This window comes from Tinamus guttatus, unplaced genomic scaffold (genome assembly GCF_059628265.1).
Source record: "Tinamus guttatus ecotype Peru unplaced genomic scaffold, ASM5962826v1 Tinamus_guttatus_pri_ptg000208l, whole genome shotgun sequence".
Lineage (NCBI taxonomy): Eukaryota > Metazoa > Chordata > Aves > Tinamiformes > Tinamidae > Tinamus > Tinamus guttatus.
Genome location: NW_028288742.1, coordinates 10,925,295 through 10,938,998, shown reverse-complemented (window position 1 = coordinate 10,938,998; position 13,704 = coordinate 10,925,295). Strand labels below are relative to the sequence as shown.

The window sequence follows — 13,704 nt, the reverse complement described above, 5'->3', positions numbered from 1 at the left end:
CTCTGCTGCTGGCCAAACTGTTATATTTGTTTACTAAGAATCAGTTAGACAACAGACAAGCTGAGGGTACACTACTCCATTTCTTAACACAATGCTTGGGTTTAGTCTTGTATTTCAAGAAACCAAAACTCTCTGTTATCTTTGGTAGCAGAAACGTAAAATCTAATCTTAGTAAAACCATTTTTAAATCAACAAAATTCAAAAACAGTCATCACTGCTACAGTTAAAATTGCAAATAATAACAACAATAATTTTGTAGGTGTACCTGATGATGCTGAATGCTCTTTATACTACAAGAAAACTCATGGTATAGTTGGAATTTATCGATATCTTTCTCATTTATATTTTTGGAGGATGCCTTTGCCAAGGCTGACTGGATACAGATGTATCTTTTCTGACATCTAAATACAAGAAACAAAATGTTAAGGAGCTTTTGAACAAGAAAGAGGTGCTTACATTAAGTATAAATGAAGTTTGTAGTCTGCACAGTTACATTAACTCTGTCATCACGCAGAAGCGAATTACGTACGTAATGCTGAGACTGAAATGACTATACTGACGGGTACATACCAAGAAAAGAAGGCAGACTTCAGAAAATGCAGACCCAAGCCTTTTCATGAAAGGCAGGGTTACTGAAAAGCCAATATCTGCACTTCAGTTTTGTCACTTGAAAATTTCACGTGTTAGGAAGTTGTAACAACAACAAGAAAAAATTATAAAAGTAGCCCACATATAGAAGAGATGTTGCATTTGCAATATCTACCCAATGTCAGCAGATTTCCCTTATAGTATGGTATTTTTCCCCCTTGTAGATCACTTGTAACTGCACAAGACAGTCCCACCTGCAACAAGGCTATGGAGAATCCTGCACTCTTTGGGAATCGCAACATCTTGCGATGCTCACAGGTGGATTTCTCCACCGCAGACAGGCGGATCTCGAGCACAAATCAAGGAACAGGCACAATACAAGAGTAAAACCATTTTCATGTTACTAGAAAATAGCAAATTGTCTATCTGCACGCTAGCAGGCCAACTTTTAGCCCACAATTTGAAAAGTTTAGAAAGTAAATCCAAGCTTACAATTTCCTGATGAAATCCAGTGTATCTTTATCCTTTGCAAACATGTCAGCTAAAATATGCTGTACTCCAGCTTCTACTTCCTGGATGGTTGAAAGTCCTTAAAGGAAAAAATGTTTGGTAACTATAAGAAGGCTAAAATGACAAAGTACTTTACAGAATTGCATAAGCACAAAAGAAATATATACAAGCCGAAAGAAAATCAACAAAAGATGTTTGACTCATTTGCAGGACTGTCAGAGGATTGTGCCCTACACTATTTTTCACTCTGCTTTCTCCAAGACTGGATAATGCCTTGCAAGAGGCTCTGAAGAAACCGCAGAGCTCTGACAACTACTAGTTTTCTGGAATTCACAGATTCTAGTTACTCTGAGCCAAAAGCCCTGTATTCCATTCTTAGGTTAGGACATACGAAAAAAAATCCCATATTTGTCTTTTCTAGATGATTCATTATTTTTCACATACCTTTAAAATAGTCTCTCATTCCATACCTGCCTCCCCACAGTGTTTTGAAAATACCTATTATCATTACTTCAGAACCCCATGTTGTTGATATTTGTCCTTTCAGTGTACTGGAAGCCAAAGGCATGTAACTTGGATAGACTATTCGCATATTTAGATAATTGGGAGATTACCTACTTAGGTAAATTCATTGTTTTAAGTTTTTACACATCTTATCTCTGTTGATCTTGAAGGCTAGAAGGTTATTCTGGCAACCATCCTTTGATTATAGCAACATATTCCCATCATAGGTAAATAGGTAGAGAGCTTATGTGAAGCCAAGTTTGTAGGGTTCAAAACCCTGCTCCTTACAAGGCTATAGAGTTGCAAACTACATTAATTTCTTCTTGCCTTTTCTCTTCAAAAGGGGAAGCTAAACTTACCTACCAGAAAGAATAGTAAAAATATGAAAATAAGATTTAAAAATGTACTACTAAGTGCCTGACAAGATCAAAAGTTGTGGAATTTGTCTCCTCACCTCCACAGGTTAATGTTTTGTATGGTAACAGTAACATCAGAGCAGAACATAAAACAGAGAAAATAAGGATTATAAAGCATGAATTATATTGAATATTAATTATTATGAAGCATTCAGATACCTCGGTAAGTACTAGAAATGTATGTGATGAAACAGTCTTTATTAATTCTAGCACAAAAGTTCAACGGATACCACAGGATGAAGCTAATGAGAATTAAAGAAATAATCCGAAAGCTCCCACTCACCAACACAACTCACAAGGGTACTTAAGTAGCATCCATCGTAAAGAGTACATGATTGCATAATTAAAGTAATACTGAAATATGGAACGCATACAAATATAAGAATGAAGTAAGTCTGTTTTAATAACTTTCAAATACATGACTGAAACATGACCTGTTGCTTTTATTTAAAAATATTTTTAGTAGAAGCTTAAAAGCACAAAAAAAAATTAGAAGAACTGAATATTAATAACCAAATGAAAACTTTTCTGCACAACAACAAACTGATCCTTTTGACTTCAACAAAGATTCTCTCAGATTAAGCTGCACATAGGCTGTCAAACTGACTCCCAAGCTGATAAAAGTGACCCAGTTCCTATGTGTATTCAATTTCTTATGCACCCTTCAAACAAAAAGACATTATATAAACCCAAGTTGCACTATTTTCAGTACAAAGCTGAAAATAGGTGCAACCAATTTCAAAAATTGAAATGTTTATGCTGCAAGAAATAGCAGTCCCTTCTGAATACCTACTAAATGATTCTCTTAAGACTTTGCCAGAACAGTCAGCTCTGTGGTTACAACATGCTGCTTTACAGAATAGTGACATATTCTAAAGTATAATAACTACATGATCAGAAAATGTATAAAATGATTTTCAATGCCAAAGTAGGGTCACTTTATAAACAATATATAAGGAAAAGGGCAATTTAGGCTGGAAGTCAGGTTCAGCACATGTATGGAAACATTCAAAAGGTAAAACTATAGGGAAGGAAAGGGAAAAAAAAAAATCTCTATTTTAGTACCATACAGAAGGCTGTAACAAGGTTGATTTTTTTGTCAGAGATTGCCCCCTACAGATTCACCCATAACTGCATTCACAAGGAAACAGGATTCTGCAGTCTAGATATGCCACAATCACATAGTTTAAGTTCCTGCTCAAATTTCAGAGATTATATTTTCTGCAACTGTTACTGTCATCCAAAAGGAAAAACTCTCCTACTGCCTTCTCAGCCACTAGGGCTAATTTTCATTAAGATCTTCTTTGATGGGTGACAGTTTCCTTCAATACAGAATGAACATAAGCTCTTTATAAAATCCTTGTCAAATCATCAGTTAATCATTCAAATGGAAGGTGTGCAGGGCAGTTCTCTCTTTCCTACAACCAAATACAGACTTGAACTATCCTCTAGTGTCTCCAGGCTTCTTTGTAATGTATAGCACAATTGCAACTATTTGAATATAAAAGACAGAAAGCAAAGGAGAATTATGACTCTAAATTCAAACACTACTGCGTCTTGCTGAAATATCTGTGGAATTTAAAACAGTTGTATAACTTCCAGCAACTTACGTGCAACTAAAAACTTTTAAAACCACTTTGAGGCATTTAAGACATTACTGATCAGGGAAGCAGAGTGCTTACCTTTGATATTGGGCTTAATGTAAGAAAAGAGATTGAGTTCCACAGGATTCTGCAGGAGAGAGAGAGCAGCAGGTTCTAATCCCAGCTGCTTTGCTCTCTGGGCTTTGGTGCCTTTACTTCCAGTTTTATAAGGTGCAGACTTAAAATAAAGGAAAACCTTGTTATTATAAGGCAGAGAAATATCCCAGTCATGTATATACTTTTTATTATGCATTATTTAATTGTTCAAGATTGCATTTAACTGCAAAATGATCTAAAAATATTAATACACTGACCACGTGGTCTAATTCTTCCAAAGTCCTGCAGTTTAGTAATGCTGTTGACAGTCCTCCTGATAGTTTTCCTTCTTTCTTTAGCTTTTGCATCACTCCATGTGTCTTCTTTGCAACAGTACTAAAACACAAGAGATGATATTAATAGCCATATTTCACGATGGACATAAAGCACTATTTGCTGCGACTCTGCCTCTTACACTGCTGAAGTAGTGTGGTTGCTCTCTGAAACCCCTGCAGAGTAAACTGTGTGTTAATCTGCAACAAAATGACTGTGACAATCCAAGAAAACTCCTACTTCTCTCCTACTTTAAGTAGTTCAAAACAATACCAAAATATCTTGTGGTAGGTTTAAGAAAGATGAACAAATAAGGGTGGGAATTATTCCTGCTACATATATATATATATATATATATGTACACATATACATACATATATATACATATATTTGCACAAGATGACTAGCTTAAAAGCCAAACAAAAAGGCTCTAAGTTAAGTGCTCATCAACATGCACTTACAGCTGTAACTCACAGCAAGGTAGTTCTGCAGCCTCTAGCACAAGGTACCAGATTTTAAACTCTTAGACCTTCCATAGGATGTGTATGACAGTACCCAAAAACAGCAGATAGTGTAAGCATTTTGTGATCAAATCAATTACTTTTCAGGACAAGAACTATCTCAGGCCACATTCCCTCTCTGGAAAAAGTCCCCTGCTAAGGGGTAGTCCTGGATTAAAAGTGGGGAGACACAGTGTTGATAGAACAGCTGACAATTCTCCTCCCTTATCATCTTAAGGGCACGGAGCCGCCCTGCACCAGGCTTCATAGGCTACTTCTTTGTTGTTGCAGTTTTAAAATTTGTGCTGTACAGTCCCTTTATAAGTGTAGCATGTACAAAATGCCATAACCCAGGAGCAAACACAGAAGCAGCAGTTGGCCGATACCTCCCTCCTCTTTTCCCTCTTTCCAGCCCCTTTCCTGTATCAGCTCACTCACCGTAGCTCTTCCAGTGTCTGCTGTATTTCTCTCAAGGCATCAGCCTCCAGGTTATTGATAAGCTCTTTTCGATAACGAGCGATAAAAGGAATCGTGTTTTCTTCTTGAAAGAGGCGAATTAAGTTTGCACACACCCACGGTTCAGCGCTTGTCCTTTCTGACAAGGCCTGCCACAAGGAAACGAACCAGTTAGGAAAGGAGTTAGACTTCGGGTGCAAAACCAACCCCAGGAAAACAGGCTGACCAGCAGGGACTGCTGCTCTCGGGCAGGATGCTGGGCATCCTGTGCATTGCCAGGCATCCTGCCACCACAGCTAGTACTTTCAAGACGCACAGCAACCAATGCTTCCAGAACCCTGTGACCAAGAAAGAAAATTCAGAAAGGAAGGCCTCTTGGGATCAGGGCAACCCAATCACAGCCAAAGTATTCAGTTTAAATATTTAAGTTGATTATCTTCTTTCTGATTTTTTTTTTTAATTCTGTCAAGAGAAACTGCCAACAACTTAAAACTTGGATTAAAAAAGTCAATAATTAGAAACTATAACAATGCTACCAAGCACTTCACCATGAATCAAGCTTCATGAAATTAAACATGATTTTGTACAAATAGGGCTTTTAATGATATAGTTATAGCATATGTAAAAAGGAAATGAGGATAAATGCAAATATAGCTGTTTAGTTTATGTCATCTTAAGAACATTTTAAGTATTCTGAGCTGTTTGTTCTTCACAGTCGTTACAGACAACTGATTTAAAAGCCTTTAAAAAGTTTTACTCTGAAGCATAAAAATATAACAACCCCTGCAGAGTCATATTCACTCTATTTAGAACAGCAATATATTTATGGTTATAAAACGTATACTTCTCCATACTAATCTACAGAGCTAATTCTAGCTAGTAGCATACGGCACACAAACAAGTTTCACGGTAGCAATCTAAAAGATCAAATTCTCCATCTGCACTTCCAAGAATATTATAGAAGACTCACAAACAGTATTTTATGCCCATCCTAAGCACAGCAGCAAGTATAACAGGATGTACCCAATCTATTCCCCATTCTATTCATATCAAAACGCTCCGTAGCCACATTCAGCCTCCCAGAGCAAACCCTATTCTAGGGCTGTCTTCATGTGAAAGGCTGCAAAGTTAACAGCCCACGGAAAAACATCTCTTCCTCATATCAATGTTGTTCCAAGAATCTGCACAGCCTCTCCTTGCTGATGGTGCTGTAGATTGATACACACTCTCAAATGTGCCTCCACAACCTAATATACTAACCACTGAATCCTACAGTTAGTTTAGTGATTACACGCTAGCCAAATCCTAAATTCTGGAAATTATGCACAGCGGCATCCCAAATCTATTGGCATTTATTCCTGGAGGATTTTCAGCTGACCATACCATCCAAAAGAAACATGTCATGGTACAGAAGAAATATACAATAAAAAACAGGCAAGCTTTGTACTACGGACTCTATAGTACAGTAAGTCAGGGATATTAAAATTGTGTTCAAGTTTTAACCTGTGACACCTGCCAACCCAACGTTTATGTTTATCAAGACAGTTTTTGTAGAGGTTAAATGACTATTTAATAGCCAAGAGGCTCACTGAACTCAGGAAGACTCAAACTGTATCTTAGATTTCAAGTGCTAACTGCATAAGGAAATGCTTTCACTAATACCTAAGTGAAAAGAAAGAGACTGAGATACCTGTACAATGTCCCAGTTCATTTCAAATTCTTCTTTTACTCTGTTGCCTCCTGCATGTTTCACTGGCTTTCCTTCGGGACATGCAGCTGACTTTATCTTTTTAGAAGGTGGTTCATCAAATGTAAAATCTTCCTCAAGTTGTTCATGTTTCACTTGCTTTTCCACCACAGGAACACTTGTTGAGGGTTTTTCATCACTCTCTAGGTTGTTTAAGTTCTTCCCTTGGAATGATTTTAATTGTGTTTTAGGTGCTTCTGATTTTTTATTTAAAGTTTTGAGATTAGTGCCTACATCTTCTTCCTTAAGCTTCGAAAGTTGCGCTCCACCTCCACTAACTTCTGGAGGAGCAATAGGCAAGGATACATCCTGGAGAGAGAGAGAGGGAAAAAAAAAAATTACCCCTGAGAATGTGTGGAGCATTGACTGTAATAAACTGGTTCAATAGCATTTCAACCAAATCCATATAAGACTTGACACTGGACATAATTTTCCCAAGTGCCTCTTCCTTGCAAGAAAATGTCAAGTGAGAAAAAGTAACTTTTATCAAAATTATATCTTATATTCATCATCATAAACTGCTATCCTCATAGCGTCAAACAGCCATGCAAGGAAACATACACGTAAGGCTTGTTTTGACCCAGCTGGTCAAAGATGTAACTTTGAAACCAGAAACATTCGTGTGATTAGTTTTCTTTGCAGGAAGAACACTTTTCCACACTTACTGCTGTTCAATGAGATCTTCAGGGAAAACTATGTCAATAATCACTAAGCAAAGTTTTAAAATAAGTGCCCTCAGATCTGAGTCGCTTAAATACTCAGGAAAGATAAGTTTATCAGACACACCACCCATTTACTGCATGGAGTCAGACAAGCTGATGACTCAGACTCAAGAAACCAACTGAATCAGGGTTAGAAAAGTTTTGCTTATATTCTACTTGTAGTGCACAGTAATTGTGTGTCTCTTGCTTATGAATGACACTCACCAATTCCTCTTTTATTGCCATCTTCTTGACCTTATTCCTGGCCACAGTTGACTTTGGAACAGCAGCTTTCTTAGGTTTTGGCTCATTTTTCTTTGGCAACCGAGGCTTCTTGGCAATTTTGCTTTTTGGCTCCCATTCTTCCTCTTCCTCCTCTGATTCAGAGCTCCTGAAAAACAAATGAATAAACAGCATGGCTTGTGAGAAGTGTGTAAACAAGCTAGTCCAGATTATTCCTGGTGTAAGAGGAAGCACACAGGACAGAGATGCAAAAAGGCAGGCAGACTCAATAAACACAGGTCTTTCATGCCATGGCAGCACTAATGCCTAGAACAAATTACCAAGCTTTCTCGAGGTGGGCCAGCAGGATGGGTACACACTTGATTCTGCTGGAACACCTGGCAGTTCAGTTGCACATCATCTTCACTGTGAGCATGAAACAGCAAAGATAATTTTTATCTTACAATTTAAGAGAAGTTGTATTCTAACCTTTTCTTTATCAGCCTCTCAGAAACTGAGTTTTTTTTTCATTAAACTGCAATCATTCTGCTTTGCACGAACCATTGAAAAAACGTTTGTACTATACATGCACACCAAAAAAATGACTAAGAAATCTTACGAATTAAGAAATGAAGATAATTCATCATCTTCTGATATAAGTGGTTTGGCTTCAGATTTCACCCTCCTTGGTAGAGATGACATCTGAAAGAGTAAAGAAGGAAACAGAACATTTGGTTTAAGATGCTGAATGTCTTATTTAGCATTTTAACTCACTATCAAGCATACCCACATCATCTTCACCAATCACAAAAATTTCTTCCAGAAAGAGTTCTCTCTGTTTTTCTATTTAAGAAATAGGTATCTAAGAAAATAATACCAAGATAATATTAAAATAGTGTCTAAGAATTTAAGCCCCATTCAGCAGCCTTCTCAGCTTTGCCAACAGACAAACCAGTACCACTTTTAAATTATTTTCTTCCTCAAACAGAAGTGTTTTCTTGCACATACAACCACCTCAAGTACTGCTTCTCAGATATATTATTAGGAATCACTTACATACATACATCAAGGTCCTTCCTCCATCAACCTACTAAGAAGCAACGAAAATTAAAATTCCAGAATGTGAGCTAGCAGATGGTTTCAATGTGGACAGGATTGCAGGAAGATTTGTCCACACTGATCTATAATTCTATCGCTAAGGACTGTATGTTGCCTGTATTCATAATAAATGCAATGATTTTAAGAGAACTATTCATTAATGTACTCTATGTGCCATAGAAACAAATACAATGTTCTTCACAGCAGGAGGAAAAAAAAAAGAGGAGTCTGGTAATTTAGTAATTAATATATCAAGATCTCTCTGTATATCACTCTATAAAAACATTCAAGAAGTTTCCATGAAGACCATGACCAGCTTTGTTCACTTGTGTACTTCTGGTTTCTAAATCCCTCCTTTGGGCCTTACCCACCACATTAAAATATTTTGGCTTATCCCAAGTCAAAAACAAAGCTACAAAGACACTTACTTATAGGAACATCCTTCTCCTGCCAAATGGAAGTCACTGACCTTCTCTGGGCTTGAGATTCATATCTACAGTAGTTGTGTTTTAGTTAATCAGTTATATAATTTTTGGCCATGGTTGGTGCCAACAATTTAGAGTCCCTGGTACAATTCATTCCTTTTCCTCTACTCTCCAGGCCTCATACCCAAGTAACTTTTAGCTCCTTGATCCTCAAGTCAGCACTGTTACAGTAGATACAAGCCTTTAAGTCCCACATTTGAACATACAAACTCAATAAGCTGCTTTGCAGAGCACCCTTTAACTCACGGGCAAAGGGCCCTTTAACTCAAGTTCAAGCACTAGAAAGGATTGTTACAAATGACTTTCAGCAGGTTTTCCTTTCCAGATAGCACCAGAAATTATTTAAGTAACAGTTTTTAACACCACGGTGGAAGGGGTACAATCAACCAGCATTAGCTACTAGCTTGCTTGCAAAATGCTTTCTTCTGGCAAACATCATGGTCAGAAGCAGGGCAGTTCTCCAGTGCTGTTCCAATGACTGAAATACCATTACGCGAATGATTAGAAAATGAGTTCAACACCCGAAACTAGAAATTGCCAGAAAACACAAGAAGCTTTACTTACCTTATTAGCTTTCCCAGTAACTTTTCTTCTTCACTCTCAGTTCAGAGACACCTGCAACTTCACACAGCCACTCTGATGTTTTCCTTTGCTTCTTACAGCAGAACAGTCATCATAACCCTGAATTAATTAGATATTTATTCCTGTTACCTCACAGACAGGAAAATAATGTTTTCAATTCTCTGATCTGTTTTGTAGGCACTAGAACATCTTTCACATGGTCAAGTCCCACAGTTCTCTCCATTTCTGAGCTAGGCATTTAGTGTAAAATATCTTTACCATGCATCTTTAGCTAATCTAAATGATTTTGTTTAACACGACAGGCAATTTGGGGAGCTAGCAATGAGTATTTAAGCACTCTGATCAGCTTCTTTTCTTTGCCAAATCAAAGCAAAAAAAAACAGGTAAAGGGAAAGCCTCATCCTGAAGTTTATTTTCTTTTCCCTGCTAATATTTCCCTCTCACCTAAGGAGGCTAATGGCAGATTCCCAAATATCTTGATATCCGTGTTGTTATTTTAAATAGCAATAATTAGAGCAAGATTCAATTATGAAGTTTATTCTACTTCCTTCAGTCTGACACTGATGACTGATTTAACCCCTTGCATCAGCATAAGAATATAAGATGTGCTAAATTTTCCTTCTAAGCCTCCTGCACTGGAGTGTGCAAACACCTACAGCTAATGACTAAGAAAAACATTTCTTCTGTGATTCAGTGTAAGGAGGCAGGGAAGAGGATGAAAAAGCAGCAAGCCTAAATGCCACTGATGATGCTATATAAATATCACAGAATATGAATATTTTTTGAAGTTAAAGTCATCTGAAGGAAGGTAGGAAGAATCAAGTAACAGACCAATGCAGACATCCTTCACATGGGGCACCTAGCGGGTCAGCTGCACTGGCTACATGGCAAAGTAATCTACAAGTTACTGCCTGCACGATGTGTGGCTTGGGCTGGGACGTGGTTTGGTCCCCTGTGCCTTGCAGGGTGGATCTTTCGAGAGGAGGGGAAAAAGAGGTGTCCCCACCTCACATGTTTAGTGGGCTACCAATAGCTCTTACAGCCTTCCCCAGCACAGGCATCAGGACAAGGCGAAGCTGGCCACTTAGCTCCCACTATATTTTCGAGTTAGACTGGCTTAAATGACAAAACTGGCTTTACCACTTCCTTTTCTGTACCCTCCAGGTAACCATTCTGAATCAACTGAAGGGCTATAAGCTCAGTATTATATCCTGAGGAAAGAAACTATGGATGGCACAGATTTGCCTCTCTCTCCCAAATGCAGACAACTGCCACAGCTGTAGTAGAGCCAATTACAAAACCAACTGCTTCTTAAGGAAACGTAGAGCTACCTATTTCAACCCAAGAGAAGTTAGAACAATTTTTTTCTGCCTCCTGTGTGTTCAGCACTGATGTACCTTATGGCAGATGCTTCAAGTGTCTGGGTTACTGGAGACTCCTGTAGCAGTTGAAGGAAGACAACACGCAGCTTCCAGTGAGTTATCTAACCACACTGTGTAGGATTCCGTGGGCTTGGCAGCTGGAAGACTGAACCCCTATAGCTCTGTTCTAGCAGCTCTCCTAGTATCTGAAGCCAAGAAACTTCCAAAGGAGGTTTGCAAAAGTTATTTTTCTTCTTTTTTTTTTTTTGTCTATTGTCAGAAACTTGGCAGTAATCAAAATATGCTGTTCCTCAAGAAGAGAGTTATTAACAAACATCTTAACAGCACTATCTAACTTCTGTGCCAGACAGTTGGACCTGGGAGTTGAAAACTGCAGCCTCTCACAAACATTTTAGCTCTCGACTCCTCTTCATTTCAGATCTGTCGAGATAGTGCATTTTGCCTCTGTGCAAAAGGCTGAAACTCTAATTGAGAGCCTTCATACCAGACCCTTTGCCATATTCAGGCAAATCAAAACTCTTCTGTCTGCCCTTCTTCCAAAGGATGGCTACCAGCTTGAAGCATCGCCACCAGAAATGCCTGGGCAGTCACTAAAGGCTTGCTTCTCCCAAAGCAAAAGAGCTCAAGCATGTCCTTCGAAAGGACTCCCCGATTTAAAAAGGAAGAAGACCTGTCAGACTTGGCATGACGACTTATCCGCTACTGTAGACAAACATTCTCTCCACCCAATGAAGTACAAGACATTGCAGTGATCCTGATGGCTGCACACAGTGCACTTTTCCCTGTCTGGCAACTCCTTATGGAAATGGACTAGTGCAGTGTGGTGTTGGGCCACACGAAGGATAAAGATCCCTCTTCTTCCAAACAGGAATTCTAGGCAGTGTGTAGACTGCAAGTAGCTTTAGGCTTTAAAAGACTCACTATGTTAAGCAGCCACTCGAGTTTCATTTAGGGGCATTTAAAGGCTGATATTCTCTTCATCCTCTCTAATCACGCAAAGATACAACCCATTAAAAGCAAATTGGGTCAGATGTGAATCCAAGTGCCATCAGCAACCACTCACAGAAGGAAAATAAGTTTCTACAGTCTTATTTTAAAAATAAGCACCCAAGGGAGGAAAAAAAAAGAAGTTTCTTCCCCCCATCCAGTCTTCCCTACAACCAAGAAAACGCAGTGTTATCATTAGACTGTTTTGTAACTAAACCATTAGAGCAACAATTTTCAAAATCAGAAATTGCTCCAGTAATCTTAACAGACTGCCACATCTTTTACAATGTATTCTAGAAAATAAGATTATATTTTTAAAAGTTAAAGAATATATTATACTTTTGCAACATAACTAAGTGATGCCTCTATGGTTAATGTAAATCTCAAAACTGTACTACACAGCTCACACAATTTCCTCATACATAATAAAAGGAAACACAGATCTAAGTATCAATTTGACTGAATTACAATTCAGACAGCTGTTGTTTCTCTTTGCTGAAGGCACAGCATGAAAAAACAACCGCACACATACACTTAGAAATTTATTTAATTTCAGTACCTACAGGAGAGGGGAAAAAAAAATAAAAACAAGAATCTCTCTAGCAGGAAAGGGCAGGAAAACCTTTAAAGCCCTTTTTGAATTAATACAAAGTAATGTGTTTCTTCTGTGTCTCTGTAGGAAGCTCCTGCATCTTTGCTCTGGGTGTTCTGCTTTTATAAACTGAAGCAAGGATAACAAATTTTTGCACTTGGGCCTTTTCTTAAATCACGTATCTGCTTTAAGTCACGTTGAAGCCAAATAACCATTTATTAGAACACCAAGTGTCCAGGGCAGGGAAAAAAAAAAGAAAAAAAAGCACTACGCATCTCACAATTTTGGTATGAATTTTAGTATGTTGTTAGTAGCAGCCGAATGGCCCACTTGGATCTGTTGAAAGCTTATATATTATTATTCATTTTCTTTGACATTTTAAGGTATTATAAGATTATAAGGAGAAATCACAGTGTGAGTGAACAGGAAATGACAGCTGAAATTGATTTACTATTTCAGACAGTTTTTAATCACTTGTAACAAATCCACTGAACTTTAAAATATAATTCCAACTTACTGGAATCCTTTTGAGGTTGAAGTGATGGAGAGTTCCCATAAAGTTTTGCTCAGAAAACCTGGCGCGACAGATTTCCAAGGACTTTTCCTGCACAAAACCAGTCAGGGCTGCCTGGGAAAGGAGTCACAAGCAAAATCAGAAGCCTGCAGAGCAGTGTGGAAAACTGCAGTCAGAAAGGGAGAGGCAGAGAGGGTGCGTACCCAGGGAAGCAGCATCTAGTGCTAATCAAGAACAAAAAGGTCTATGATTATTAGGAGATATTACAAGGCAACACCAAAAAGACAACCGCTATTACAGCTTTAGAAAACACTGTATTCTTAATCCATTCCAGTAAAAGGCACTGCCCTTGAGGAAAGGAACCTGCATTCGGCAGCAGTCTATCACTGCAGCCCTCCCGGCCCTGCC

General features: G+C 38.2%; 1 protein-coding gene across 1 annotated transcript in view; it reads right to left on the bottom strand.

Moving 5' to 3' along the window:
* The window catches only part of SRBD1 (S1 RNA binding domain 1), a 118,494-nt gene extending 105,106 nt beyond the window's left edge, over positions 1–13,388 (bottom strand). Inside the window, exons 1-10 of the mRNA XM_088524271.1 lie at positions 13,300–13,388; positions 9,804–9,920; positions 8,276–8,358; positions 7,660–7,825; positions 6,677–7,042; positions 4,969–5,135; positions 3,976–4,093; positions 3,701–3,839; positions 1,081–1,177; positions 266–401 (exon numbers count right to left, since the gene is read on the bottom strand). Coding sequence (XP_088380397.1) covers positions 266–401; positions 1,081–1,177; positions 3,701–3,839; positions 3,976–4,093; positions 4,969–5,135; positions 6,677–7,042; positions 7,660–7,825; positions 8,276–8,358 — 1,272 coding nt within the window. The 5' untranslated portion in view covers positions 9,804–9,920; positions 13,300–13,388. The remainder of the gene's footprint in view (positions 1–265; positions 402–1,080; positions 1,178–3,700; positions 3,840–3,975; positions 4,094–4,968; positions 5,136–6,676; positions 7,043–7,659; positions 7,826–8,275; positions 8,359–9,803; positions 9,921–13,299) is intronic.
* Positions 13,389–13,704: the final 316 nt, after the last annotated feature.